At 42.6% G+C, this 26,955-nt stretch overlaps 1 protein-coding gene across 3 annotated transcripts in view; it reads left to right on the forward strand.

Annotated features, from left to right (window-relative positions):
• Window positions 1-26,955, forward strand: part of adamtsl5 (ADAMTS like 5) — a 63,731-nt gene that overhangs the window by 12,821 nt on the left and 23,955 nt on the right. For all 3 annotated transcript variants that reach the window (XR_013909207.1, XM_026149923.2, XM_026149984.2), the window contains one exon: window positions 13,525-13,600. Coding sequence is in view for 2 of the 3 variants with exons in the window: in XM_026149923.2 (XP_026005708.2) it covers window positions 13,525-13,600 (76 nt within the window). In the remaining variant the exon portion in view is untranslated. The remainder of the gene's footprint in view (window positions 1-13,524; window positions 13,601-26,955) is intronic.

The following is a 26,955-nucleotide window of genomic DNA, read 5'->3' on the forward strand; positions in this document are numbered from 1 at the left end:
CGACATGTCTGGCTTCTTTCCTGTCAGCATGTAATAAGGGGTTTGCTTTGTGCGTCTGTTGTAACACCTATTACGAATTACTGCGGCAGTCATAACAGCATAAGTCCATAATCTTTTTGGCAGGTTACTTTCGATCAACATACACCGTGCCATTTCAAAAAGTGTTCGCCATTGTCTCTCGGCAGTCCCATTCTGATGAGGTGAATACGGCGCTGATGTCTCATGCCTTATCGTGTTTTTATTTAACAATGTCTGAAACTCTTTAGATGTAAATTCAGTTCCATTGTCTGATCTGATTCTCTTTACTTGCCCATAGGGGGCGACGTCTGCCAAAAACTTTTCAGTTGCTTTTACGGTGTCACTTTTAGCCTTTAGAAAGTACACAAACATTGTGCCTGAGTAATCATCAGTAAATGCTAACGTGTACCTGAACCCGTCTTTAGCTTCTGGTTCTATCGGTCCAGCTAAGTCAGTGTGCACTAGCTCTAATGCTTCTTCTGCTCTTTCATCAGGCTCTCTATTCCTGGTTTGGATAAATTTGCCTTTTGTACACACTTCACAGTCTTGGTAATGTTTTGCTTTACCTTTTATTTTCATACCCTCGGTAATGTTCTCTAGTTTAACCAAGTCTTCATAGTTGCAATGGCCGAGGATTTTGTGCCAAGTTTCTACATCATGACAGCCATTGCATTCGTCGTTGTCAACATAATGATCAGATGTAACACTGTTCAAATAGTATAGGCGTTCATATTCACTTATCTTAAACCTTGTCCCGTTCTTATGGATAAGCTGGTTGCAGCCCTTCTTGAAGGTTACTGAGGCTCCTTTGGCCGTCGCCGCCTGAACCGAGAAGATATCTTGCGGGTAAGAGGGAATGTAAAGTGCTCCCTCCAGTGTCGCCTTCACCTTTCGTCCCTCGCTGTCTTGTAGATAGACCTCCACATCTCCCCTCTTCAGTGCGACCCCCACTCGTCCTGGTCCCGTCAGCTAATTCCATGAAGTGTCTTCCAGGTGTGAATGTCTCATCAAAACTCTTAAATCTCTGAATGTCCGTAATAATGTGAGAAGTGGACCCTGTATCAACCATTAGGCCTCTCTGTTTCAGCCCTTGATTTCCACAGTCTTTAGCTTTGAACGCGAAACTATGATCTTCTGCATCGGTTACGTGTTTAGCAGTAATCTTCTTTCGTCGGCGACAGTCGCTGTCCTTATGCGTTGAGCTTTTACAGTAACCGCACCACTGCTTCACTTTTTTTTCTTTCCTTTCGGTCTTTGTGTAACACTCACGTGCTATATGACCCTCTTTTCCACAATTGTAACATATGATTTCTGCATTGTCTCTCTCTTTCTTCCAGTTATTTGCCTTCATCACATTGTCTTCAGAACATGTGGCCTTTTCGGTGCTCTCGTAGCTTCTTAATTTAGCTTTGAATTCACTAAATGTCATTGCTTTGTCACTGTGGGTTACATGTATGGCAAACGGCTTGAAAGATTGCCGTTCAGAATGGCAGCCTTTAGCCCAAGTAGCCGCAGGTATCCCAGGAACTTTGTTTCCCACAATTCGTAGTTTCTCTCGTCTCCGTCGAAGCATAGACTGTTCCACCGGCTTCCCACATCCCTTCTGGGCCCATAACCTGTTGGAGGTTCCATTTTTTTAGGGCAGAAATACCGTGGTAACTTGCATATCTCACGGAGGAATAAACCATACACACGTTGTTTAGAGTTTTACATCAGAGGGACACACCTTCCTCTGCGCCACCATTTATTACACACACACTTCCGTATTTATACCTTTCAGGTTAAGAGCACATACATATATGACAGGGCAACATAACCTCAGTGCGTTCTTATTGGATTTGTGGTTTGTTAGTTTCATGTCCAAGAGCAACATAGATGATAAATAACTGTATTCTTTTGGGTGTGGCTTCCTACCAATTAATAAGTCAGTACCATATAAACATGCAGTGTTCCTCAGTTTCTCAGTTTGAGCTGCTCTTCACTCATCATGTCTTGTTTTAAACATCTGTATGGCAACAGCCAAACGCTCCACATGAAGCTTCTCAAGAGGCCTTAAAAACCAGTGGGTAATGTCATGGTGACTAGCATCTTTTATATATGGTTCATGGTTGTAATTGATCAGACTGAGCTGACTGTGACAGGAAGATGGCGCCTTTGCTCGGCTTGCCGTCTACCTGCCTATGCTGTATTGTATTTTATGCTTTTATATCAGCCCTGACGTTTAATATATGGCGCTATGCTGCTGTGATTTACGACCGTTCTTCCTTGCTCCACATCAAAGACTCTATGGAACGTCTTTATGATGACTGGGACAGTTATAGAAAAACTTTCCCCCCACCATTTGTGCACTCTTCCACCTCACCGGATTACTTCTTGCTACCAGCGAAACATGCCCTAAGCAATTCCAAGAAGAAATCGAGGAAAAGAGGCTGTAGGGCCGGCATCCAGGTACACATCAGACGAGCCTACAGATCGGAGATTTCCCGACTCGTCTGGAGGCGTCCACGGTTTCTGCTGCCAGTTACCCTTCCGGATTTGATTGGAAATACGTACTTGCAGCCACTACAGCGTGGATCCTGCCCATCTGATGCTCTGGATTTTGCCAATTATCTCCCCACCGCTGCGCCCTCACAGCCCGCATCGCACAACCGGTGGTTGGCCCCGCCGGTTCCGTGGCGCTGCTGGAGACCTCGCGCGCGGACACGGTGTTTGCTGTCAATTCCACTCCGACAAGCTGATGGGAAACCTGCACTGCCAGCTTTTAATCGGATCGCGCTCTTGAACGCCCGCTCCATCGCAAACAAATACCATGGCCTCTCTGTGTGAGGATCTAAACGTATTCTACGCTAGATTCGACACAGCGAACACCATGAGACCGGACAGTGTGCGCACCGCGGATGACGTCAGTGCGCACACTGTGTCTGAGGAGGATGTGCGGAGGTGCTTCAGGAAGGTGAACGCACGCAAAGCTACTGGTCCGGACGGGATTCCCGGCCGCGTCCTCAAGTCATGCGCGGCTCAGCTGGCTGGAGTGTTCACGCACATCTTCAACCTTTCCCTCTCTCTGTCTGTAGTCCCAGCCTGCTTCAAAATGGCCACCATCGTCCCTGAACCCAAATCCTCCACCATCTCCTCATTGAACGACTGGCGACCTGTAGCCCTGACCCCCATCGTAAGCAAATGCTTCGAGAAGCTGGTCAGGGACTTCATCTGCTCTGCACTACCCGACTCACTGGACCCTCTACAGTTTGCATACCGCCACAACAGGTCCACTGATGATGCCATAGCCCTGACACTACATACTGCCCTGTCACACCTGGAGAAGAGAGACACGTATGTGAGAATGCTGTTTGTAGATTACAGCTCAGCATTCAATACCATCGTTCCCTCGAAGCTGGACAGGAAACTGCAGGATCTAGGACTGAGCAGCTCCCTCTGCAGCTGGATCCTTAGCTTCCTGTCTGACAGACGCCAAGTGGTCAGACTGGGCAGCATCACCTCATCCCCCATCACACTGAACACTGGTGCTCCACAGGGGTGTGTACTGAGCCCTCTCCTGTACTCACTCTACACCTACGACTGCACGGCCACTAACAACTCCAACATCATTGTGAAGTTTGCGGACGACACTACAGTGGTGGGTCTTATCACCAACAGTGATGAGACGGCTTACAGGGAGGAAGTCAGCGCCCTGACCCACTGGTGTCAAGACAACCATCTCACCCTCAACGTCGCAAAGACAAAGGAGTTGATAGTGGACTTCCGGAGGTGCAGAGAAGTACACACCCCCATCACCATCAACGGCGCTGCTGTGGAGAGAGTGAGCAGCTTCCGGTTCCTTGGTGTACATCTGGCTGAGGATCTTACGTGGTCAGTACACACAAACAAAACAGTGAAGAAGGCGCAGCAGCGCCTCTTCTTTCTCAGGAGACTGAAAAGATTCGGCATGAGCCCCCGCATCCTCAGGACCTTCTATCACTGTGCCATTGAGAGCATTCTCACTGGATGCATCACCACCTGGTATGGCAACAGCACCGCCTACAACTGCAAAGCTCTCCAGCGAGTAGTGTGGTGCTCTGAACGGATAATTGGAGGTGAGCTTCCCTCCCTCCAAGACATCTACAGGAAGCGGTGCCTGAGGAAAGCGGGGAGGATCATCAAGGACTCCAGTCACCCCAGCCATAAACTGTTCAGACTACTTCCATCAGGAAGGAGGTTCTGCAGCATCCGGTCCCGTACCAGCAGACTGAGAGACAGCTTTTTCCATCAGGCCATCAGACTGCTGAACACGTCATAGACACCTCAGCTTCACTACTGGAACTTCAACATTATGCACTCCATACTGTACAATAACGCCACTGTTTTGCACATGTCTCACTCTGTATATTTTATTTTATATATTTTATTTATTGTTTACTCTATTTAATTTGTAAAATATGTGTACACACACACACACACACACACACACACACACACGTAGAAAAATATTTAGTATACACATCCAGAAATGCATATACTATTATATATTGTACATATATTTATTAGTTTCAGATGTAGCCATTCTTGTATTTTGCTTGTTTACATTATTGTATTTTGCACAACTCTGTTGCTTGTGAAGCTCGCACACAAGAATTTCACTCAAATGTGCTGTACCAATGTACCTGCACATGTGATGTGACAATAAAAGTGATTTGATTTGATTTGATTTGAAACAAATCCTTCTCTCTGAATGAGCTCTTCACAAGGAAAAGCCTGGACTTTCTGTTTCTCACCGAAACATGGCAGAGGGATGGCGAATTTATTCACCTAAACGAACTGCGTCCTGAGGACTGCTCTTACTTGGGCGCCCCCCGTTTAGGTCGCCGTGGTGGAGGTCTTGCTGTTGTCTTTAAGGACAGTTTCACCTGCAGAGGTATGCAAACTGAAAACTATTCTTTCTTTGAGTCGCAAACAATTAAGGTGGGCTCTACGAACATCTTTCATTGTGTTTTAGTCTATCGCCCTCCTGGCCCTGCTACTGAGTTCTTAAAGGATTTTATGGACTTCTTATCTTCTATTATCAAGCTGGAGAAAGTTTTAATTCTTGGGGATTTTAACATTCATATTGATGATGCCTCATCTAACTCTGCAGCTGAACTTCTATCTATATCCGAGTCTTTTAACTTTGTCCAACATGTCTCCGGTCCAACCCATGTAAAAGGCCATACCTTGGACCTTGTTTTTTCCTTTGGCCTCAACATTGGCAATGTGTTTGCTGAGGATGTACATTTGAGTGATCATAACTGTATCTTTGTTGAACTTAATTTTAGCTCTAAACAGACGCCTGTGAAGTTAAAAACTCATAGACGCATAATAACTGAGACTACTGCTGAGAGGTTCTCCATTATGTTTGACAGGTCTCCACTTTTTACCGGAAACGATGTAAATGTTCTTATTCAGTCTTTTAATAGGGAATGCACATCCATTTTGGATCAACTGGCACCTATTAAAACAAGCTCGGCTTTACAAAAGAAGACATGCCCTTGGATAAATGAGTCTATCTTAAACTTAAGGAGAATATGCCGCAAAATAGAACGACTATGGAAGAAAACCAAACTTGACGTACACAGGCTCCATCTTCGAGATCTCATGCTCTCCTTAAATGACACAGTGAGAACTGTTAGATCAGAATATTTTTCTAGACTCATAACAAAAAACAAGAGAAATCCCAAGTTTCTTTTTGACAAAGTTAGTGCTATTGTCTCCCCAGATGTGGTACCTTTAGATGTACACTCTAAAGTAGATGTTAATAAACTCCTCCGATTTTTTGTTGATAAGATTAATGACATCAATGCTAAAATCTCCCCAAAGCTTTCTTGTTCTCCGAGTCAGGCACTCCCTTTGTACTCCTGGTCGACTTTTACAACAGTAACATATGATGAAATAGCAGCCCTGGTTGACAAAATGAAGCCGTCCGAGAGCCCCTCAGACATTATCCCCACTAAGCTTTTTATTAATGCCTTTGACACCATTGGTCCTTGGGTTGTGAACCTTTTTAATGTTTCTCTTCAGACTGGGGTGTTCCCCAGCTTTTTTAAACATGCCATTGTGGAACCAAGGCTCAAAAAACCCAACCTGGACCCAACACTACTTCAAAATTTAAGACCTATCTCCAAACTCCCATTTATGTCAAAAGGCAGTAGCTGTCCACTTTACGGCATACTTGGAGAAATATAACATCCATGACCGTTTTCAATCTGGGTTCCGTAAATTGCATTCCACTGAGACAGCACTACTGAAAGTTACTGATGATATTATGATGTCAGCAGACTCCGGAGAATACACAGTCCTAGTCTTGTTAGACCTCACCTCAGCCTTTGATACAGTCAACCATACCATAAATGGTAAATGGCCTGCATTTGTATAGCGCTTTATTCAGTCCCTAAGGACCCCAAAGCGCTTCACACTACATTCAGTCATTCACCCATTCACACACTGGTGATGGCAAGCTACATTGTAGCCACAGCTGCCCTGGGGCGCACTGACAGAGCCGAGGCTGCCGGACACTGGCACCACCGGGCCCTCTGACCACCACCAGTAGGCAAACATGGGGTTAGTATCTTGCCCAAGGATATTTGGCATGCAGCCAGGACGCAGCCTGGGATCAAACCACCGACCTTCTGATTAGTGGCTGACCTGCTCTGCCACCTGAGCTACAGCCACCCATCCTGATAAACAGACTGAGAGACCTGGTTGGGATGTCTGGCTCTGTTCTAGACTGGTTTTCATCTTATATATCTGAAAGGAGTTTTAGTGTGTCTGCAGACCAGATCATGTCGGAATCTACAGAGTTGTTGTGTGGAGTTCCTCAGGGCTCTGTGCTGGGACCTATTCTGTTTTTAATATACATTCTTCCTTTAAGTCAGATAATACAGCAGTTTCCTGAAGTATTTTATCATCTTTTTGCTGACGATATTCAGCTACATTATTCGTTTAAGCCTGCTGAAGCTCATAAGCTCTCCAATCTGATTGACTGTTTAACCAACATTAAACAATGGTTGAACAATAACTGCTTACAGCTAAACCCTGCAAACTCTGCAGCGAGGCTACTGACCCGCTCGAACAAGGGTGCTCATATGACCCCTGTTTTAATGTCGCTGCACTGGCTACCAATCAGATTCAGGTTCCATTTTAAAATTCTAGTTTTAACTTTTAGAGCATTACAGAGACAGCCCCCCCCCCCCCCCCCCCCCCCCCTACATTGCTGATCTGATTCATACACATACCTCCACTCGTAACCTGAGGTCAGCAAACCAAAACCTTTTAGTGGTCCCCCACACTCGTTTTAAAACCCGAGGGGACCGATCTTTCCAAGCTGTTGCACCCAGATTGTGGAATGCACTTCCCCTACTTCTACGGGGTTTGGACTCGGTGGAGACCTTCAAAAAGCAGCTAAAGACATTTTTATTTCAAAAAGCTTTTAATTAGACCAGGGTTTTCATGGTGTATTTTATGACTGTATTATGTTTTTACCTTGTAAAGCACTTTGTGACATATGTCTGTGAAAGGTGCTATATAAATAAACTTTACTTACTTACTTACTACTTACTGTACCAACTGTAGCAAATGTTCACATTTGAAATGGTCAATAAATGGTCGGACATTTAATTGATTGTTGAAATGTTTTTCTTTTTAGTTAATAGTGAAAGTTGGGTTCAATTTCACCAAAACATAGATAGTAATCTGACAAGTAAACTAGTTATAAAGTAAATTACACCATGTGTTATATTGTTGTAATGTTGGAAAATATGATGCTTAAATATATTCAAGCAGCAGCTGATCTAATTTACCCACCGTTTTTAGATTAAATGAGTCGTAACTTCTAATGTAAAGTTCAACGTAATAAATGATATACCGTGTTTATCTCTAGCCTGGTTTATTAGCTTTACTCTTTTTGAATAAAAGCACAGCTGCTTGATGATTTTAGCCATATCCTGTTCGTCATTTGTTTAAAAATTCTTTGTGCTTTTTGGTCTTTTTCTAAAGTCATGAGCTCCACTAATGTCAGTCCAAATAAAAAACTAGTCTCACGTTGATTAGAGCCATTGCCCTCCCCCTGCCCTGCAGCTATTCGCTAATGTGCTGCTATAGTCTTAATGAGAGCAGGAGGAGGCGGGCTGACTCCTGCTCACCTCTGTGCAGGCCCCTGCAGTGAGGGGGCCAACCAGTCAGTCGCTGCTGCTGATCTTTTCATGTTCAACAACAGCAGCCAAAGATCAAGTGAAACTTGAGAAATGACTCAGTTTTGTGGGTTCCTTCATCGATCTACATTCACATAATGTTGTTTTTGTGAAACCATGCTCATTCATAAATGAGTAAGTGTTGCTTATCTCTGGAAAACTGATGATTCTTTTTAATGAACATAATAAAAAAGCAGTTCTCTTAACAAATATTGTCACTGAGAAAATGTGTTTATTATTGTAAATTGGCTGTAAGTGTGAATGGGTGTGTCTGTGTGTCAGCCTTCTGATAACGGGCAGCATATTCAGCATATATACTTTGCCTCTCACCCTTGACAGCTGGGAGAAGCTTCAGCCTCCTTGTGAGCCTGGATTTGAAAGGCAGTGAAGAAAGGGGAGGGTTGGATCACAACAAACCATTTAGCAAACAACATTCTGTTTTCTTTCTTGCATGTATATTATACTTCATTCCCCAACAAATGGTTTGCATATAGTGCATGATATGAAGGATTACATTTTTATTCTCTTTTTGTTGTGCAATCCCTCATTTCTCATGCAGCTCCATTCAAACTGGAACTAACTGAGTTAAAAAGAAGAAGATTAATGCAAGCTCAAAGTGGATTACATGTCTAAAACAAGCCTGCTAATTGATTTATTATAGGAAAAACACACCCATAAAAACATCTGTCCCGCCCAGGACACAGCACAGAACTGCAGCACAGGCCTGTTTGTTTTCACTCTCAAATACTCAAAGATATGGGAATGAATTACAAACACGTTTTGGGCTCTCGTGATCCTTGTACAGAGATTCAAATCTTAAAAACAGTGCAGTCGCATTTAGAGCTCCACTTTGATGATGATTACATGTATCTGGTGGAGAATCTGTCCTGTTCTACCAGAATAAAACCTACAGTGCAAAGACATGTACGCATTTTCATGGATGACTGCCATTTTGGAAAGAAATCAATTATATATGCTGTGCGAAATTCTTGAGCCAACCATCCATCTTCTTCCGCTTAGCTGGGATCAGGTCGCAGGGACAGCAGCTGAGGCAGGGTGGAGGGAGACCTCCCTCTCCCCTGCCACCTCCTCCAGCTTGTCCGGGGAAACACCAAGGCGTTCCCAGGCCAGCCGAGAGATATAATCTCTCCAGCGTGTCCTGGCTCTTCCCCGAAGCCTCCTCCCAGTGGGACATGCCCGGAACACCTCACCCAGGAGGCATCCTTGTCCGATGCCCGAACCACCTCAACTGGCTCCATTCGATGTGGAGGAACAACAGCTCTACTCTGAGCCCCTCCCGATGGCTGAACTTCTCACCCCATCTCTAAGGGAGAGGCCAGCAACCATTCCGCTAATTTCCTTTGGCTAATTTCTGCCGCTTTTATTCGCGATCTCGTTCTTTCTGTCACTACCCACAGCTCGTGACCATAGGTGAGGGTAGGGGCGTAGGTTAACTGGTACTTTCACCCTCAGCTCTCTCTTCACCACGACAGTACAGCGTCCACATCACTGCACATCTCTGTCAATCTTCTGCTCCCCTCAGTTGTGAACAAGACCCCGAGATGCTTAAACTCCTCACTTGTCCCTGACCCAGAGTGGGCACTCCACCCTTTTCCGGCTGAGGACCATAGCCTCAGACTGGGAGGTGCTGATTCTCATTCCCGCCACTTCCCACTCGGCTGTGAACCGCTCCATTGTGACCTGGAGCCCACCACCTGATAAAGCCAACAGAACCACATCACCTACGAAAAGCAGAAACGAGATTATGACACCACCCAAGTTGTTACGCCTAGAAATTCAGACCATAAAACTTATGAGTCCAGCGCTTGTTGAGACCAAGCTCTTCCAGCGGGTGTATAAGGATCAAATGGCCCGTAGTAACCTGCCAACCCTCATTATTTTATACTTAGCTAGGAAAAAGAGAAATATTTACATAATACAAAATTAGGCAAAAACAGAGTTTATACAATTATAACAAGCCTGAAAGTCAATATTTGGTATGACCATCTTTATTCAACACAGCTTGAACTCTTGTAGGCAAATCTACTTGTAATTTCTTTAAAAGTGGTCTTTAGGAATAGTTCTCCAAGCCACCCGAAGAACACCCAAAATGTATCTTTGGATGTTGGCTGCATTTTTTTGTTTTGCTTTTTTTTGTTGTTGTTCTTTGTCAAGGTGATCCCACTTTACAATAAAGTTGAGTTCCAGGCTCTGGGGAGGCCAATCCATGATTGATATTGTTTACTGGCACATCTTCTTTTGTCCCTGAAAGACACACTCACACCATGTTGAGACACGCCAAGTTTCTGGCTAATAGCTCTTTGGGGCTTATCGTGCTGGTGCAAAAGTACTAACTAAAGTACTAAGCATTGAAAAGAGCTTATCAGTTAATGTTAGATAGCTACCTAAAATCAATACATGCTCATTACATGTCACTGGCATAAGCATGCAGGGGTAGTAGTGACAAAACGAATCAAAATTTATTTCCAGTGTCCTCACTGACCACACAGGTTGTTGTGGTAAAGAAGTATTGGTGACTGTGCTTTATTGGCACGGTTAGAGGAAGTGTGTTTCCATGCAGTATCTGGTCTTTAAATCTAAAATCATTAGCCGTTTCCAGGTCCAAACTTTCAGGTCAGGGACAAATGTAAATCATGGCAGGATGCTGTAAACGGACCAAACTTCAGTCAGGAGAACAACTGAGATAATCCATCCACAATTTGGCTTAACAGAGCAGTTAAAAAACAAACAAAAGAAAGCCTTGTTTTGCTTTCCATGTGGATGTTTCTGTGTGATGTGGCGTGTCACATACAAACAATGACTAATATGGATTTAATATTGTTCAGTACCAGTGTACAAGGCAGCACGGTGGCACGGTGGTTAGCACTGTTGCCGCACAGCAAGAAGGTCCTGAGTTCAATTCCACCATCAGGCCAGGGTCTTTCTGTGTGGAGTTTGCATGTTCTCCCCGTGTTTGCGTGGGTTCTCTCCAGGTACTCCGGCTTCCTCCCACCGTCCAAAGACATGCAGCTTGTGGGGATAGGTTAATTGGATAATCCAAATTGCCACTAGGTGTGAATGTGCGAGTGAGTGTGAATGGTTGTCTGTCCTTGTGTGTTGGCCCTGCGACAGACTGGCGACCTGTCCAGGGTGTACCCTGCCTCTCGCCCTATGACAGCTGGGATAGGCTCCAGCGCCCCCCGCGACCCTGAAAAGGATAAGCGGAAGCGAATAGATGGACGAATGGATAGTACAAGTGTATGATTTGATGTTAAAAACACCAAACTTGCAAATCTAGTGGCTCTTAAGCTGTGCACACAGTGGAAATGTATATAAAATTGTGACGGCCTCTTCCTTTAATTGTGATTAATGTTCTCCTCTTTCGGTCACTGCGACCTTCTCTTTTCCTCTGATAAGAATTCTCCCATGTAAGGCCAGGACAGCAGCCGAGTCTCCGAAGGGAAGGGCTGCCCAGCCAAGTGTGAGGGAGATGTAGCGAGATGTGTATCGTTTAATTGGACAGGGCAACCTACTGACCTGGGACTGAGCCAACAGCCAACTCCAAAAGCTTTAGAGCAGCTCAGTGTTTATGATCAGGGGAGAGAGCTAGATGAGCTGAAATGTGGGGGGAGAGGGCACAAGTAAAGAAATGGAGGATATTGAGTTGCCCTTCACAAATGAAATCTGTCTGGCATTTTTATTTTGTCGACTTGTCTTAATGAAAATAAAAATGTTCCATCACAAAACACTCAAAAGTATGACACACTGTGACTGTCTACAAAGCAGCGCAAGGAAGCAATCAAAGAGCTTTTCCCAGAATCACTGAGACTTCTCAGAAGAAAGCAGTCATCCTTTGGTGAATCAGAGGATGGATGTGTCATTGTTGAGTTTAACCTGGAGGTAAGGAAAGAGATGAGGCAGAAAACACAGTCACCGTGAAGCTCAACAGAGACTTTATCTGGTAGAATCTCACCGCCTCACAGTGGTGTTACTGCAGTTACCTAGAATTGCTTTTGAATTAAAAATATATTCATTTATTCAGTGGTTAAACCTGTCATTTTCAGATTTGTAAGGTCAGCGTCATTTACTAAATGTAAGTCTGATCAAGCTTTGCACATCTGTGGGTTGTTCATTACAAAATCATTCAGAAGATTAAAATAATCTCTAGTGGAAATCCTGGGTTCAAATATTACATTTCACGTTAATATTACATTACAATTTAGAAACAATCTGAAATAAATTCCAATTTACTTATTTTCACCCTAAAAGGATGTCACTGTTGCTCTTGTTTATGTCGAATTAAGTTCAAGATGTAATTCTTAGAAGTCCTAAAAGTGCTTAAAGTGGATGAAGACAGGCTGGGGGATATGGTTGAATAATCCAGAAAAGTACATAAGTCGACTTTGAGTCAGTACAGTTTTGTCAAACAGTGTACCTTCATGCTTGAGCAGGTTGCTGTACTGACGACTGAGTCAGACAAAGTCAGACAGTGTGAGATAAAAGGGTTTAAAAAACAAAATGTTTGTATCTGTGCCAAATAAAATGATCAAATACTGCAAAAAAAGAAACTACAAAAAACAAGCATCAATGTCAGTTCTGTCACCATCTTTGTCTGAATTCTAACTTGGTCAGCTCCAATTCTTGAATTACGACTTGCCACCTTCAGAAAGACTTGATCTATTCAAGCAAACAGGTCATCTGAACATATTTAGTTCAGCCTTATTGGTACCTGATATATTCAAGAAATCCATCATCAACAAAATTATCTGTTAAGGCTAAAATTGAATGTACAGTGAGTTGATGCCAGCAGAGAAAAGAAAAGGTTTCATGTGGATTATTTGATGCTAAAGGTCAGCAGCTGAGTGGGAGGTAAGGCGAGGGGAGTGGTGGGACAGCAAGGCGGGCAGTCACCACCTCTCAGAATCTGTGGGAGTTAATATGATACTGTGGGGGTGAGTTGGGGGAGTAGGGTGGGGGGAACGAATGATACTTACTGAATCGGGGGACATTCCTGACCTTGGCTGCTGCCCTCAGGGGTTCAGGGTAGTATGGCAGCTTATTTGTGTATATTATCACTGACCTAAAGACCTCGTCTGTTTGAAGTGTCAGCAGTGCCTTTTCTTCCTCTATCCTCTTTTGTCTTCTCTGTCTCCTGCTCAAACATGTTTGCAACAACATGTACATCTTTACTTCTGCAGCTCTTCATTCATGTGTATCTGATGTGTGAAACAGCAAAGGGCGACGTCACCAAGCGACTGACGGGGTTTGTTTCTCTCTTTGTCTCTAGGAAGCTGACTCTTTGCCAGGCCCTGACCTTTGTCCTGCTGCTGGTCCTTCCCGTGTCCCTGTCCTCCCCGCAGAGTGTAAGCCCAACCCACCCACATCAGCACAAGCTCGTCAGCCAAGGCTCCTTTTTAAATGACGTGACTCTGTGGAAGCTTCCTAAGCTGTACTGAGTTGTCATGAGTTTGGTTCTTAAGCTTAACCAAACTGAGGCTGGGATTAACCATCGTTTTCATTTTCATACTTTTATGATGTAGTGGCAAACAGCAGATACACTGAAACATTAGCTTTTCAGTCAAATCATCAGTCTTAAGGGCAGAGGCGGAGGCAGACATTTGATACACCTGGGGCTTAGCCCTAAAGGGTAGTATGCATGTGGGATTGGGGGGGGGATTAATAGGCTCTGTTTTGAGTTTTGTTCAAAAGAAAGAATGACTTCATATAAGAAAAAATATATATATTTCACATATGCAGGACACCTTAAACTATTTTTATAATTAAGCAGCGAGGCAGAACAAAGTCGGGGCTGTATCAAGACACACAGACTAAACCCAAATTCAACCAGACCCAGAACTGATCCGGAATTAAAACAGGACTACAACAGTTCAAAATCAGGAGTACTTAGGACTTAACCAAAACAGAATCGTAATCAGAACTAGATGATAGTAGCACTAAAAATCATCATAGACCTGCACTACACTTATTTTTTAATTCTACCAAAGTCCACTATTTAGATTCAGAAACGTTTATATAATTATTTAGCCGTGTTGTGCAAACAAGCCTGCAAAACTTAATAAATATAGAATCTGAAAAATAACAAACCTAACGGTGATACTTTTGGTAAACAACCATTTGACTAACATGTGTGTCTCACCTGCTCTTGTTCTCTCTCTCTCTCTCTCTCTCTCTCTCTCTCTCTCTCTCTCTCTCTCTGTTCCTCTCTCTCTCTCTCTCTCTCTCTCTCTCTCTCTCTCTCTCTCTCTCTCTCTCTCTCTCTCTCTCTCTCTCAAACACCAACACCATCAAATATACAGTTGAAACCAGATGTTTAAATACTCTTCAGATAAAAACACTTTTTTAATTGTAACATCAAATCAGACTAAATGTTTATTTTTTTTAGATTGATAAATATAAAAAACATATTTGTTAACTTTAAGAGTAAAGAGAGAAACTGTCTGTATTTCTTAATTGTAAACGGCACCAAATTGTATTCAAACTGAGCCACACTTATGGAGCTCCACAGTTCTGTTCCTGGTGTTTTGGTTGACATCTCTTAATTTTCCCATGTCACAGAAACAGGCTCTGTGTTTTGCCTTATATGCATCCACAGCTGTGCCACCAATTTACTCACATGGACTCTACTAACCAATCAGAAGCTTCTTCAGCTCAGAATGGAATCGTCTGCAGTTTTCTTATTAATTAACAATAAACTTAGTGTATATGTACTCCTAAATTTGATGAAAGTGATAAAAAATAGAAGCTCTGTCTCTCTTTATTCTGACATTTAACTAATTCAAAAGATATTTCAATATTTATTTAACCAAAACAAAACAAGTTTACTCTAAATTGTTGTTGTACAGTAAAAACATGTTCTTATGTTTTCCATAAAGTGTATGTAAATATCTGGTTTCAACTGTGAATGTACTGCTGTGTTGAAGTTCCTCTTGTTTTGCATAGAAATATACTGAACAACATACAAAGCATAATATATAAAATAACATCTACCTGAGCTTTTTCTTTGAAAGAAGCTCCTTATGTCCATTCTTGTATATCAGTGCATTACTGAAACCGATTTATTTAGCCGTGGAGGGTAACAACTGAAAATATGAAATAAACACACATGTAAGCTAAGACTCTCTAAAGAAACAGCATTGTTGTTGTTCCGCTTTTCATTTCGCCGTTTGTTGATTCACGTGAAGAGAAAGTAACGTAATATGGGTCAAGTGATCAGTTTGATATCAATCTTTTGTGATTCACCGTCATATTTACATTATTTGTACAGTACGGATGATTTACTTCGGTACCTGGTCAAACTTCAGTTCTCCTCTGTCTGCCTCCCTGCGCTTCTCCAACAGCGCACTCGTAGGCAGCAGCTCCCCCCGCCCCCTCGCTCAGTGTCTGAGCTCGGATCATACCAATATTAGGGGGGATTTACGCACAGTCATAAATTCCCACAGTGTGCACTATGTGCTTCGAATACTGTGTGTAGTTTTTGTTTTATACAGTTGTCAGCCAGGCATCTAACTATGAAAAAATTACACTCCAAAAGACCCCGGGCTTCTTAAAAAACGACCCGGGCTTAAGCCCAGCAAGCCACCCCACCCCACCACTCCGCCACTGCTTAAGGGGTGTTCAAATTCATAGGCTGTATCCTCCTGAGGACCCGGCCTTAGCGGTCCACGTGGGCCGGGTAGGCCAGAAGTGAGCGGCTGTGAAATTGGACGGTCCAGCCTTCAGATTTGCGTCACCAGCTGTCTCGGTGGAGTTTAGCTGTCTGCTCCTTTCTATCTAAAATATAACAGGACACAGGAGTAAACTCTCGACCATCTCACACTTCTGTTTAATCAGTTTTCTGTTTGATGTTTATTTAGCTGTGTGAAAACTAGAACTTTAATCTCAGCCAAACCGATTTACTCAGGAACAAATAAAACATTGAAATAAAAACAAACAATAACATTTTTAAGTTATTAAGTGACTTATATATCACATTTAACCTGAGTAGCGAAAGACTGTGGGGGTCTGAAAACCATGTGTCGGGAGTTTGCCATTCTCAGCGGCTCTAGTGACCCTCGAGCTCCCGGCGAGCTATCGAGCTGGTGGGTAACAGATGTCTCCTAAAATGTCGGAGCACTTTTGCAAATATGTGACATTGTGATAAACCAAGCAGATATTTGAACTTTACACAGCTACATTCTCGCCTGAAAATATCTTAAAAGTGAAAGAGTAATAAGAGTAATATTACAACTAAGTAGCGTCCGCCATTATTGGAAACTGGAATTGGCTGGGCCGTACAATGAATTCTGGGATATTCTGGGGAAAATGAGGACGCATTTGTCGACCATATTTGGCGGAGTCTACGAATTTGGACACCTCCATAGTTTAGCTAAGAATTCACTTTTTTTGTATAGCTGCTATCAGCTAACAAAAATCGCTCGCTCTCAAGCCAACAAATGTTCTGGTGCTAATTATAGACTGTATATAAAAGATAAACATAGCGACCTTGATGAAAAGGTCACACATTAGTTTTAAACTCTTCATAGCTTTGGACAGATTGTGTTTTGGAGTGGCCAGAGGCTGGAGGGCTAACATATTAGCTCAGCTCAAGGTAGCAAGCTTGGTTAGTACGCTAACCAACAACTCTACCTTGCAGCAGGATGGATTATTTGTAATAATATCTTCCAGAAAGCACCAACACCGATCAGCTGTAGCTGCCTAGTTTGAGACACCTGTCATTAAAAGCAGCTACAACCCCGACTTCAGTTTCAAGATGGCTGTTAAAAAAATAACAACTCGCTCATGCTCTAGTAGAAACTGAAGGACTTTTTGTACCAATTCTACATTGACCTAATGTTTAAGCCCCAGAGGAGACAGCTTGATGGTAATGAGACACATGAATCAAGAATGGAGACATTGATCAGTAAATCAATGGTTAATAAGTGTGCTGTAAAAAATGAAAGAGTGACCTAGGAGAGGCTAAAAGTTAAACAAAATGGCACTACTGGTGATTTATTTTCTCTGTTACTTGTTATTGAATCACCCACTGATGTATACTGTTGGTATTCTCCTTATTAATGAAAAATCATTATAATATTTATCTTTTTTGGTGTATTTTAAATATCTTTGATCTTACTATGACAATTTTCCTGTTATAGCGCTCCATAAATTGTATTCCAGGGCTCTAGAGTGCGACCAATTTAGTCGCAAATGCGACCAAATTTTTCAATGGTGCAACTAAAAAAAAAATCTTAGGTCGCACCGGTGCGACCAACTTTTTGAGTAACAAAAAAAACCAAACAAACAAACAAAAAAAACCTCCGCAACTCTAAAAGACACACATTATGCCCCTATCGTGGTCTAAATCAATCAGAGACAGTCAGAGGCGGGGCCTCTCTGATTGGTCATGGTCCAGATATTCCCGTAGTCCTTCGTGTGTATGTTTGAAAGTGCAGGCGGATAGAGAGAGGTGAGTAGCTTGAATAAAGCGATATCGATTCATTAAATCCTGAATCGACATTTAAATATAAACTTATTTTACCAGAAACACCAGAATCTCAGGTTAAAGCTCATAAAACTATTTCAACAACCACCAAACAGTAAATGAGAGCAGGTACACGACCAAAATTCACTGAACCAGCAGCAAACCACGCTTCACATTTGATAAACATCACCATTAATTCCCTCTTACTTTTGCTGTTTTGCTTCCACCACGATAAAAATCACACTTCATGCACAGCTCTCTCTCTCTCTCTCTCTCTTTCTCTCTCTCTGTGTACTTCAAGAACAGTTTCCCATCTCAAATCTGTTTTCTGCATTATTCATTCGCTTATTACCCATCAGTCTACCGTTGTTTACGGCGCTGTCGACCGCTGTTTTTTTTGTTTTGTTTTGTTTACTTAACCACGTCGGACAAGAAAGACTGATTTCTGCTGTTCAATACTGAAGACATTTAAACTTTTTAAAATTATGCAAAATGCAGAATATTTTTAAGTTTATCTGCTATAAAAAGCCAGGCCAGGAAAATCTGCTTCATGCTTTTCTGAGTTTTATCCTCCGTTACTTTGACACAAAGGCCTCTGCTGTGATGTTCACATCTCTGATAAAGTCTCACAAGTGTCAGTGCTGATCAATGATCAGAATTATAATATTTCTGACTCTCTGAGGCAAAATTGAATCGAATTGGGACTTTGTGAATCGAATCGAATGGATTATAGAAATCAGTGATGATACCCAGCCCTGGTGAGCAGCCTAGGCCTGAGAGGTGGATGTAGCTGTGGGTAATGAGAAAAGATGAAAAGAACGATTGATAACTTTTTTGTTAAGGCCTGATCCGTCTGACATTCATAGCCAGCTCTGACATGAACCCATTAACCTCTGAGCACTGAAAAAGCACAGTGTGTCCAGAGAACACATTATATGTCGTCATAAATGCACTGCCCAAGTGTCCCCACTGCCTTTCAGCGGCAGGCAGCAGCAAACAGGTCGTCAGAGGAGACCGATGTGATGATTACGTTTAACATTGGCACTCTTTGGCAATATTGTAGACAAAGCACTTTGTACAAGCACAAGATTGTTAGTTAATCATTTACAAATCAATATTGTCTGTATAGACAGAAATTTCCCCCCCAAAAAAGTGCACAGGTAAAACTACAGTGTTAAGCGATGCGGTTGAAAAATTTGGGTGCGCCTAACTTTTGTGCTGGTGCGCCTAAGAAAAAAAATTTAGGTGCACCAGTGCAACTGTGGCAAAAAGTCAGTCTAGAGCCCTGTATTCCCACAGATTTTAAGGAATTCACTGAAAGTTGGATGACGTATGTGTTGAGTTTTGCAAGAATGGAAGAGAGTGTTTTAACAAATGGCATCGTGTTTTATTTGCATGTGAAACCTGCCAGCGCCTAAAGCCATATCCCAAAGCCGCCCCCACGTTATCCTGTCTTCATGCCTTCTTTTTCTTACAGTTCAGAGTTAAATATTGTGATTAAGGCCATTTGTGAGGAAGAAAAATCCCAACTTTCAGGTCCCAAAGAGGAAAATCCAGCTCATTTAGATAATAAACCAATCACAGACCATAGACTAGTCACAGCGATTGAGCCGATTGGCTTTTTCTTGCAGGGTGTTTGTCCTCTGATGGGATTTTGTCTTGAGCAGAGGAGCACTGCTCCAAGCCAGCATCCTCATTGTCTCCTATTCTGTTGTGTTTGTCGCTGCTATGTCACCTTTTCCCATCTTACCGCATCTTTCATCGCTATTTGTCTTGAGGTCAAGCAGACAACCATCCAACCTTCCCCGAGGGCTGACTGGAATAACCACACTCAGACACTGCCCCCCCCTCCCAGCTGCTGTGACACCTCAAAAAGACCAATGGATCCATTCTTCATTCTTCATTTTCGTGTTACAGTTGTGTCATTTCAAAAAGACTAGTAACACATTATTTTCAATCCTTGTTTCAGAGTTGTTTACACTGCTGAAACATCTTTTGCTCTCGGTCATTGTTGCAGCTGTGCTGGCAGCGTCTCGGGTGGCCACGGCAAAAACAGAACATGAAATACACCAGACTTGGACATGGTGTAACCCCGCCACAGGCTTGGTGTATTTCCCCTTGGATTCAGAGAACAGCATGTACAGATGTTATTGCTTCACTTTTATAGGGCTGTGATGCTTCTGCGTTTCTTTGTTCTCACTGGGAACTTTGGTTTATGGCTGCAAAGAAACAGCCATTTCAGTTACTGTGTAAGCCTTACTGCAGCGCCCCCAGCTGTGTGGACGCCAGTATCTGCAGGTTGTTTACGTGTCTTTAAGTGTTTCTAGATACTGCAGCTCTCATAATTATCAAAAACATCTATGCTACGTGAAATCATATGCTTACAACTGCTACCGATATTTAGTGATTAATAAAAAAAAAAATTGCATTCATCACCACAAAAAACAATCATTCGTCTCTTAACACCGAAACTGTTAAATGAATTCATGACTGATAAAAAAAATTACAAAGTGCAAATGAAATAAAAGGAGGAAAACTGTGAGGAGGGGGAGTTGGCCGTCCAACTGCGGTCTGGAGTGTGGGGCCTTCCTGCTGCTGCGGAGTCGGGGCGGTCTGCCTACCCCCACCGCAGGGAAAAGGGTAACACCACTTGGGTCTGGGTGCAGTTCCCCCCTCCAGGGGCAAGGGTACCTGGACCCGGTTCGTAGAGTACCTTTGGGGAGTGTGATCGTGTGTACAGCGTCTCTTTATGTCTGTCTCCACGTTGGTTGAGTGTGGAGTAAGTGCATATGAGAGCATGAGGGTGGGAATGGATGTTTGTATCTGTGTGTGCCTGTATGTCTGTGTCTATATGTCAGGTTGGGTATCAGGCGCCACCTCTCTGGGGACATCTCAGGCCCTCCAAGGTTTGGAGGCCTATCTCCCCCTACCACCACTCCCCCTGCCAGTGGCGGACTCCCTCAGACATCGGTGCGTTGGTGGTTCTTTGTGTCCGGGGATGGGCGTCCAGGTACACACCGGCTCACTCCTTGGCGGCCGCTTATCGGGGCCTGGAGCCTGGGGCTCGCTCGGGCCACTTCGGAGGTGGGGTGCCCCCGGCCTCTCGGCCTGGGGCTCGGTCACTCAGGCACAGCTGGCTGCCGGCGGAGCTCACGGGCGCGTCACTGCAACTCCCCCTGGCTTCTGCTCCCCGGCTGCTGAGTGAGCCCTCATCTGGGACTCTCCTCAGCTCTTTCTGGGACAGCGGCGCAGCTGCCCCTGTGTTGGTCTTCCTTGGTCTCTTGTGTTCTGGGGGCCTCTGGATGTCTGGAGTTTTGATCTCCTCCATACCTGCTTCATGCCCTGGAGGGCGGGGCTGTGGCCCCCCCACACCCTCTAGCAGATTATTACATGAAGGAACCTTTTAAAAAACAAAAAACAAGCGCGTCCATGCTCACAGGTGTACACACGGGTGATCACACCCACAAACTACACCCTTTTTGGCTCCTACCTCAAAGCACACTGTGTGCTGTTGATCTTATGTGCTGCACAATAATGTTTAATATTTAGTATTTACTGTCATATTCCCATATATCATTGTGATGTTGTTTATTCTATTACTCTTGTTCTCTTCTGCTTGTTTTCTTTTTTCTTTCTCAGCAGGTGATCCAGGTGATCGATATATGCTTTTTTTTTTTCTCTGCCCGTTCTGTTAGTTTTTGTCTTTTGCCCTTCTCCCCCGTCCCTCTTCTCAGCTGTTTCTCTTTCCCTCTTTCTTTCTCCCCTTCTTTCCCCCAGTCAAGTCTGTCCTGTATTCAGTAAGTGAAAATAAAATAAACAATAAAAGGTGAATCAAATGGACCATTACGGCAAGGCTGGGATGGTCAATTTGGTAAAGTAAATCCGTTGGGCATCTTTCTTTGCCTTTAGACAACAATTCTGATGGCAAAAGAGCCAAACGGGACAGGCCAAAAAAAAGAAAAGGAGGAAAACTGTGGACAAATATACTAACATAACAACATCAACTCTATAATCACACAGATCAGATGCTTGAAATATTTACCTGAGACTTGAACAACAGAATAGTTCAAATCTTCACCCCTGACTCCCAAAGCTGCATGTTAAATTTGCAGATTAGGATTTGTTTCTCGGGCACAAAACTCACATTTTTAACTAGAGAGCTTCAACTTTTACACAACTTTACACAGATTAAAACACTGAATCAGGAATAATGTCTTCCTTTTGATCTGACCACAAACTACAGTAATTATCTTAATTACATTAATGCTTTCCTGCTTTATTTGGAGCACAAGTGTCATTCTTTGCAGGTATATTTTATACAAATGACACAGACTCCCCTCTATATGAGTGTGTATCGACCCTGGAGAAAAGACCCTTTGTCCATCCAGCTTACAGAATGGAAACAGTTATGCCAGGTCAGACAGGCGAACAGTCGAACAACGTTACACTGTGGCAGTTTACCTGCACGCTGGCTAGAGAGACGTAGACTCTTTACTCAGTCTCTCTTTCTTTATGCAGTTTGCTTTGTGCAAAGAAGACACTTTTTTCTCTGTTTGGTGTGAATGGTGGAGGAGAGATGGGGACATTGTAAAGGTCATAGGTCAACTTAGTTAATTAGAAAGCTAGTCCGACCCATTGACAGCTGTTATCAAGGCTAATTTGGCTGGCGCTGATGCTAATGACAGTGACCTGAGGTGACCCTGCCATAGTAATGCTGGACAGTTATAGCAAAGGTCACTCTCAGCTTTGTGTGTAACGTTGTATGAGGGTGTGTTTGCATCTAACCATTTTTTTTTTTTTATTATGAGACACTTTGTCGCTTTTTCTCCACACACGTAAATGCCAGACGTTCAAAGTACAGAGGATTTGTTTTGAAGTTTTAGATGTGGGAGTTTTAACATGTTGATTTATGGATACCAAAAGCCATTTAATGTTGAGCTCGGGGGATTCAGACGGCTTTTAATAACAGTTCTTACATGATGAATTTTATCTTTTGTAAAGTGGCTGTCACACTTTGAAAAACAGGATTGATGTAACCCCAAGGTGAAACTGTTCGTCATGTACTGCAGTCAGGAAACATGAAATGGCTAAATCACAGTTTATCTCCTGACTGTGCAGCTACATGAAGCAGTTTTCACAGTCACTGCTGATCTGTTGTTCATTTTGAAGGGTTGCATTGTTTTCAGCTCATTATATCCTCTAACTTTGTTTTTATATTTCTGTCAACATATTTACAGTGCAGACCTAACCTGCTACTGGCTCCCTGTTAAACCCAGAATTAAGTTTAAAATCCTCTCATACAAGGTCCTGAATAATCCGTCCCTATCGAGTCTTAAAGACCTCACAGTACCGTATCACCCCAACAGAGCACTTTGCTCTCATAATGCAGGCCATCCTGCGTCATTTAAAGGTAGAATGGGAGTTCGGATAAACCTTTTTGATAGAGGTGGATCAGGTGACCCTGAATCCACCTTTTGACATGCTGAAATAGGCTTAGGCTGCTTCCCATGATTCACTGACTGCTTCTTATTTTATTTTTATCTATTTTATTTAGAAAGCGGGGCAACATATTAATGAACATTTAAACAGATGTAAATATGCCAGATTATAGCCTTTGGCTAATTTCCATCTGTAGACCCTCTGGCAGGTTGGTGTTACACACATGTTAGTAAAAACATACAGAGACACTATTTACAGATCATGTGACAAGGACAAAAACAGTGATCACATTATATTAGAACAGACAATGACAAGAAGAGTGGACACAGAGGACAATATAGAGAACAATAACGGAAACACATCAATTATATTGCACAAACCCCAGTATTGCACATGCCCTGACTGTCCTGATATTGCACTGACCCATTACACTAATAGTTGTTTCCCTTTTTGTAATACACTAACTCTTTTTCACGTCCAATATAAAGCATGATTATTAAACATGGTCACATGTTTGTGTCCCTCAGCTGCCCTTTTAAGTGACTCTTAAACATGGGGAGACTTTCCCTCACCGACAGTGGAAGACTATTCCAGAAGCTCACTCCATGATATGACAGAGCATCTGTGAACAGGTGCTCCGTCTAAATGTCAGTTCACAATCACCTCTCACAGTGGCTCGAGTCAGTCGAGACCCGGCAACACTGCTAGACTTTTGTTTAATAAAAATCACTCATTGGTGGAGGCGTCAGACCATGTACAACTTTGTATACTAGACAGGCAGATTTGAATAATTTGAAATTAGTAAAATTTAGAAACTTGTATTTATCTAAAATTTAACAATGGTGATATGAAAAGGGTTTTTTTATCTAATATTTTCAATGCTCTTTTGTAGCACACTTCGATTGGCCCAATAGCAGCAAAGCTCATATAGTAATACAGTATTCAATATGAGCCAGTATCATAGAGTGCAGGAATGTAATCGCTGCCGTGTCTGTAAATGATGTGTGGATATGTCTAAAGTTCTGTATATTAACATTTACAGTTTTCACTATTTTTTTAACGTGTTTTTAAAGGATAATTTAAAAGTCTAGTAGCACTCCCAAATACTTAAATTCCTCAACATTAATTAGTTCTTGTGCACCCAGGCGAACTTTTACTGCAGCCACGGTTGTTATAGGTTTACTAAAAAACATCGATATGGTCTTTTTAACATTAAGGCACAGGCATGAGTCATTCTGCCATTTTTGTAGATCATGTAATGCCAATGAAAGCATCATCAGCAGTTTTGGCTTGTGTAAAAATTACCGTATCATCAACATACATAATCATTTTTGCACACATTGGGCAGGTCATTTACATAAAGTGAAAATAACAGGGGGCCTAGAATTGAACACTGAGGGACGCCTTCCGTACAGTAAAGCTAGGGTGACTTGTAAATTGAATTGTAAGCCCAGGGAGCTGCTGTAGCCAAGGAAGCAGTGATGGTGTTAGCCCAGGGAGCTACTGTAGTCAAGGAAGCAGTGATGGTGTAAGCCCAGGAAGCTACTGTAGTCAAGGAAGCAGTGATGGTGTTAGCCCAGAGAGCTACTGTAGTCAAGGAAGCAGTGATGGTGTAAGCCCAGGAAGCTACTGTAGTCAAGGAAGCAGTGATGGTGTTAGCCCAGAGAGCTGGGGTTTTTCTCTGTATGTATTATTGTAGGGTTGACCTTACAGTATAAAGCACCTTGAGGCGACTGTTGTTGTGATTTGGCGCTATATAAATAAAATTGGATCGAATTGAACCTTTCTTGCTAATATTAATTACAACTCAGCTTGTAGATGTTATGATCCTGAGTCTGACAACTCAGTGTTTTGTGTTTCCTTATATTGTTCTATGTTCTTGTTTATTCTGGTTATGTCTTTCGGTAAGGTTTGTCATTTGTTAGGTTTCTGTTCTGAGCCTACTTGCTCCCACTTCTCTGTGTTCCTTCTGTCTGTCCATGGTGTCACACTGTCTGCTCGTGAATCTGTCTGTTAAGTTCAATGCCTTGTCTGGTTCTGTGTCTGTGAGTTTCCTGTTTTATTCTGAAGGTCTCTGTCACATGTGAGTGTTCTCAGCTTTATGTCTGTGTCTCGTTAGCCCTGATTTCTCCCAGGTGTGTTCCCCTCCTCTCTCCCATCCCATAATTAGTCCTGTGAGTATTAAAGCCCTGTGTGTTCTCCTGCCTGTTGCTGGTTCCTCTTTGTTGCTTCCCCGAGTCTCCCTGCAGTTGTTCTGGTTTCAGGTTAGTTGTGTTAGTTTTCCCAGTTTAGGTTTCTCTTAGGTTTTGTTTTGTGCCTGCTAGCCGTGACAGTAGATGATTTATTTTTTCATTTAGTTACATAACTAAAACTAGGAAATAATGTCAGTATTATTTTAAACAAACATTATAGACTATAATTGAATTAACATCAGTGATCTTGGTTTACACACGTATCAGCCTTTGTTTAGTAGCCTGGCTCCTTTTTCCACTAAAGTTTATCTTAATAACAGCCAAACCAGAGTTTGACATTTTCTCATGAGCAGGAAAGCTTTGTTCTTCAACACAGCCTGCACTGGTGTAGGCAGGCTTTCTTCTTGTTTCTTCACCAGGCTTCTTGAAGGACAGTCGAAAGATCTTCTTTGCTTGAGGTTCAAGCTCTGGGGAGGTCAATCCATTATTGTTTTCTTTTTGTCACGTAAACCAAATGTCCGCAGTATTTAAAACCTAGTTCAGATTAATCATGAGCCTCATCACATTGCCACTCTTTGGTTTTAGAAGTGAAGAAGACTCCCTTTTGGATGAGAGGTGAAACGTCTTCACGGAACCTAAAGAAGTCTGTTGGATTTCTTGCTCCTTAAACTTAAACCAGGACCTGGATGAACCGACACAGACGTGGTGCAACATCAGCTGCATACAAAGAGTTTTCTGTTTCATTTGTGAACATCCATTTTTGTTGTTGTTGCAGTAAAACTCAGTAAATGTGTTGTTTTGTTGCAATACTGACACCATTTAAAATGTTATGACAGTGAAGAGTAGCACGCTGAGGTTGTAATAATCATCTTGTTTGCCACATAACCTGGTGCAACTGTTAAATTAGAGCCAGATCATTAAATTAATATTTGATTTAAATCTATATGATGCTTTTACTAAGAAACATACTCATGCATAAGCAACACGTTCTCACTCCAAACGCGTAACATCTGATGCCATGTGACAAATCGTCGGTATGTTACGCTTTCAGCCCCCCAACACGTTCCTATGTTATGCGTTTGAAACAGAAGGAAACATGAGAACCATTTGGACTGAATCTACAATGTACATTTATTTTACTTTCTCATCATGAATTGCTTTGGAAAACACACAAGGTTAGGCATGATGTTAGGGTTAGGGCTGGAATACATGGCTGGAACGTGAGCTACCGCCGGCAGCATCCTTCTATTGGATTCCATCCACAATCGGGCACGTGTCATGGGGATGCGGAAGGTTACCTTTAGCTTTCCCATGGAACGCCTCAGGACGTGACAAATCGTCGGCATGCTGGCATAAAGTCTTTATTAGATAACTGTTTGAAATCATTTTTCTTCAGCTTGTCTCTCTCAGTGCACATGCTGCCTCTTTTGGATTTATTTCAAATGTAATCTTCAGTGTTGTTTAAATATTGTAGATATGAATCAGTTTAAATACGGTACATGTAACCAACTTTCCGTCTGACATGTTTTGTGTACTTGCTGTCTGTGGCTTCAGCCATCCATGACAGCGAGTCTGCTGCAGCTGTTGCATGTGTGTAAAGAGTTAA

This window comes from Astatotilapia calliptera, chromosome 1 (genome assembly GCF_964374335.1).
Source record: "Astatotilapia calliptera chromosome 1, fAstCal68.1, whole genome shotgun sequence".
Lineage (NCBI taxonomy): Eukaryota > Metazoa > Chordata > Actinopteri > Cichliformes > Cichlidae > Astatotilapia > Astatotilapia calliptera.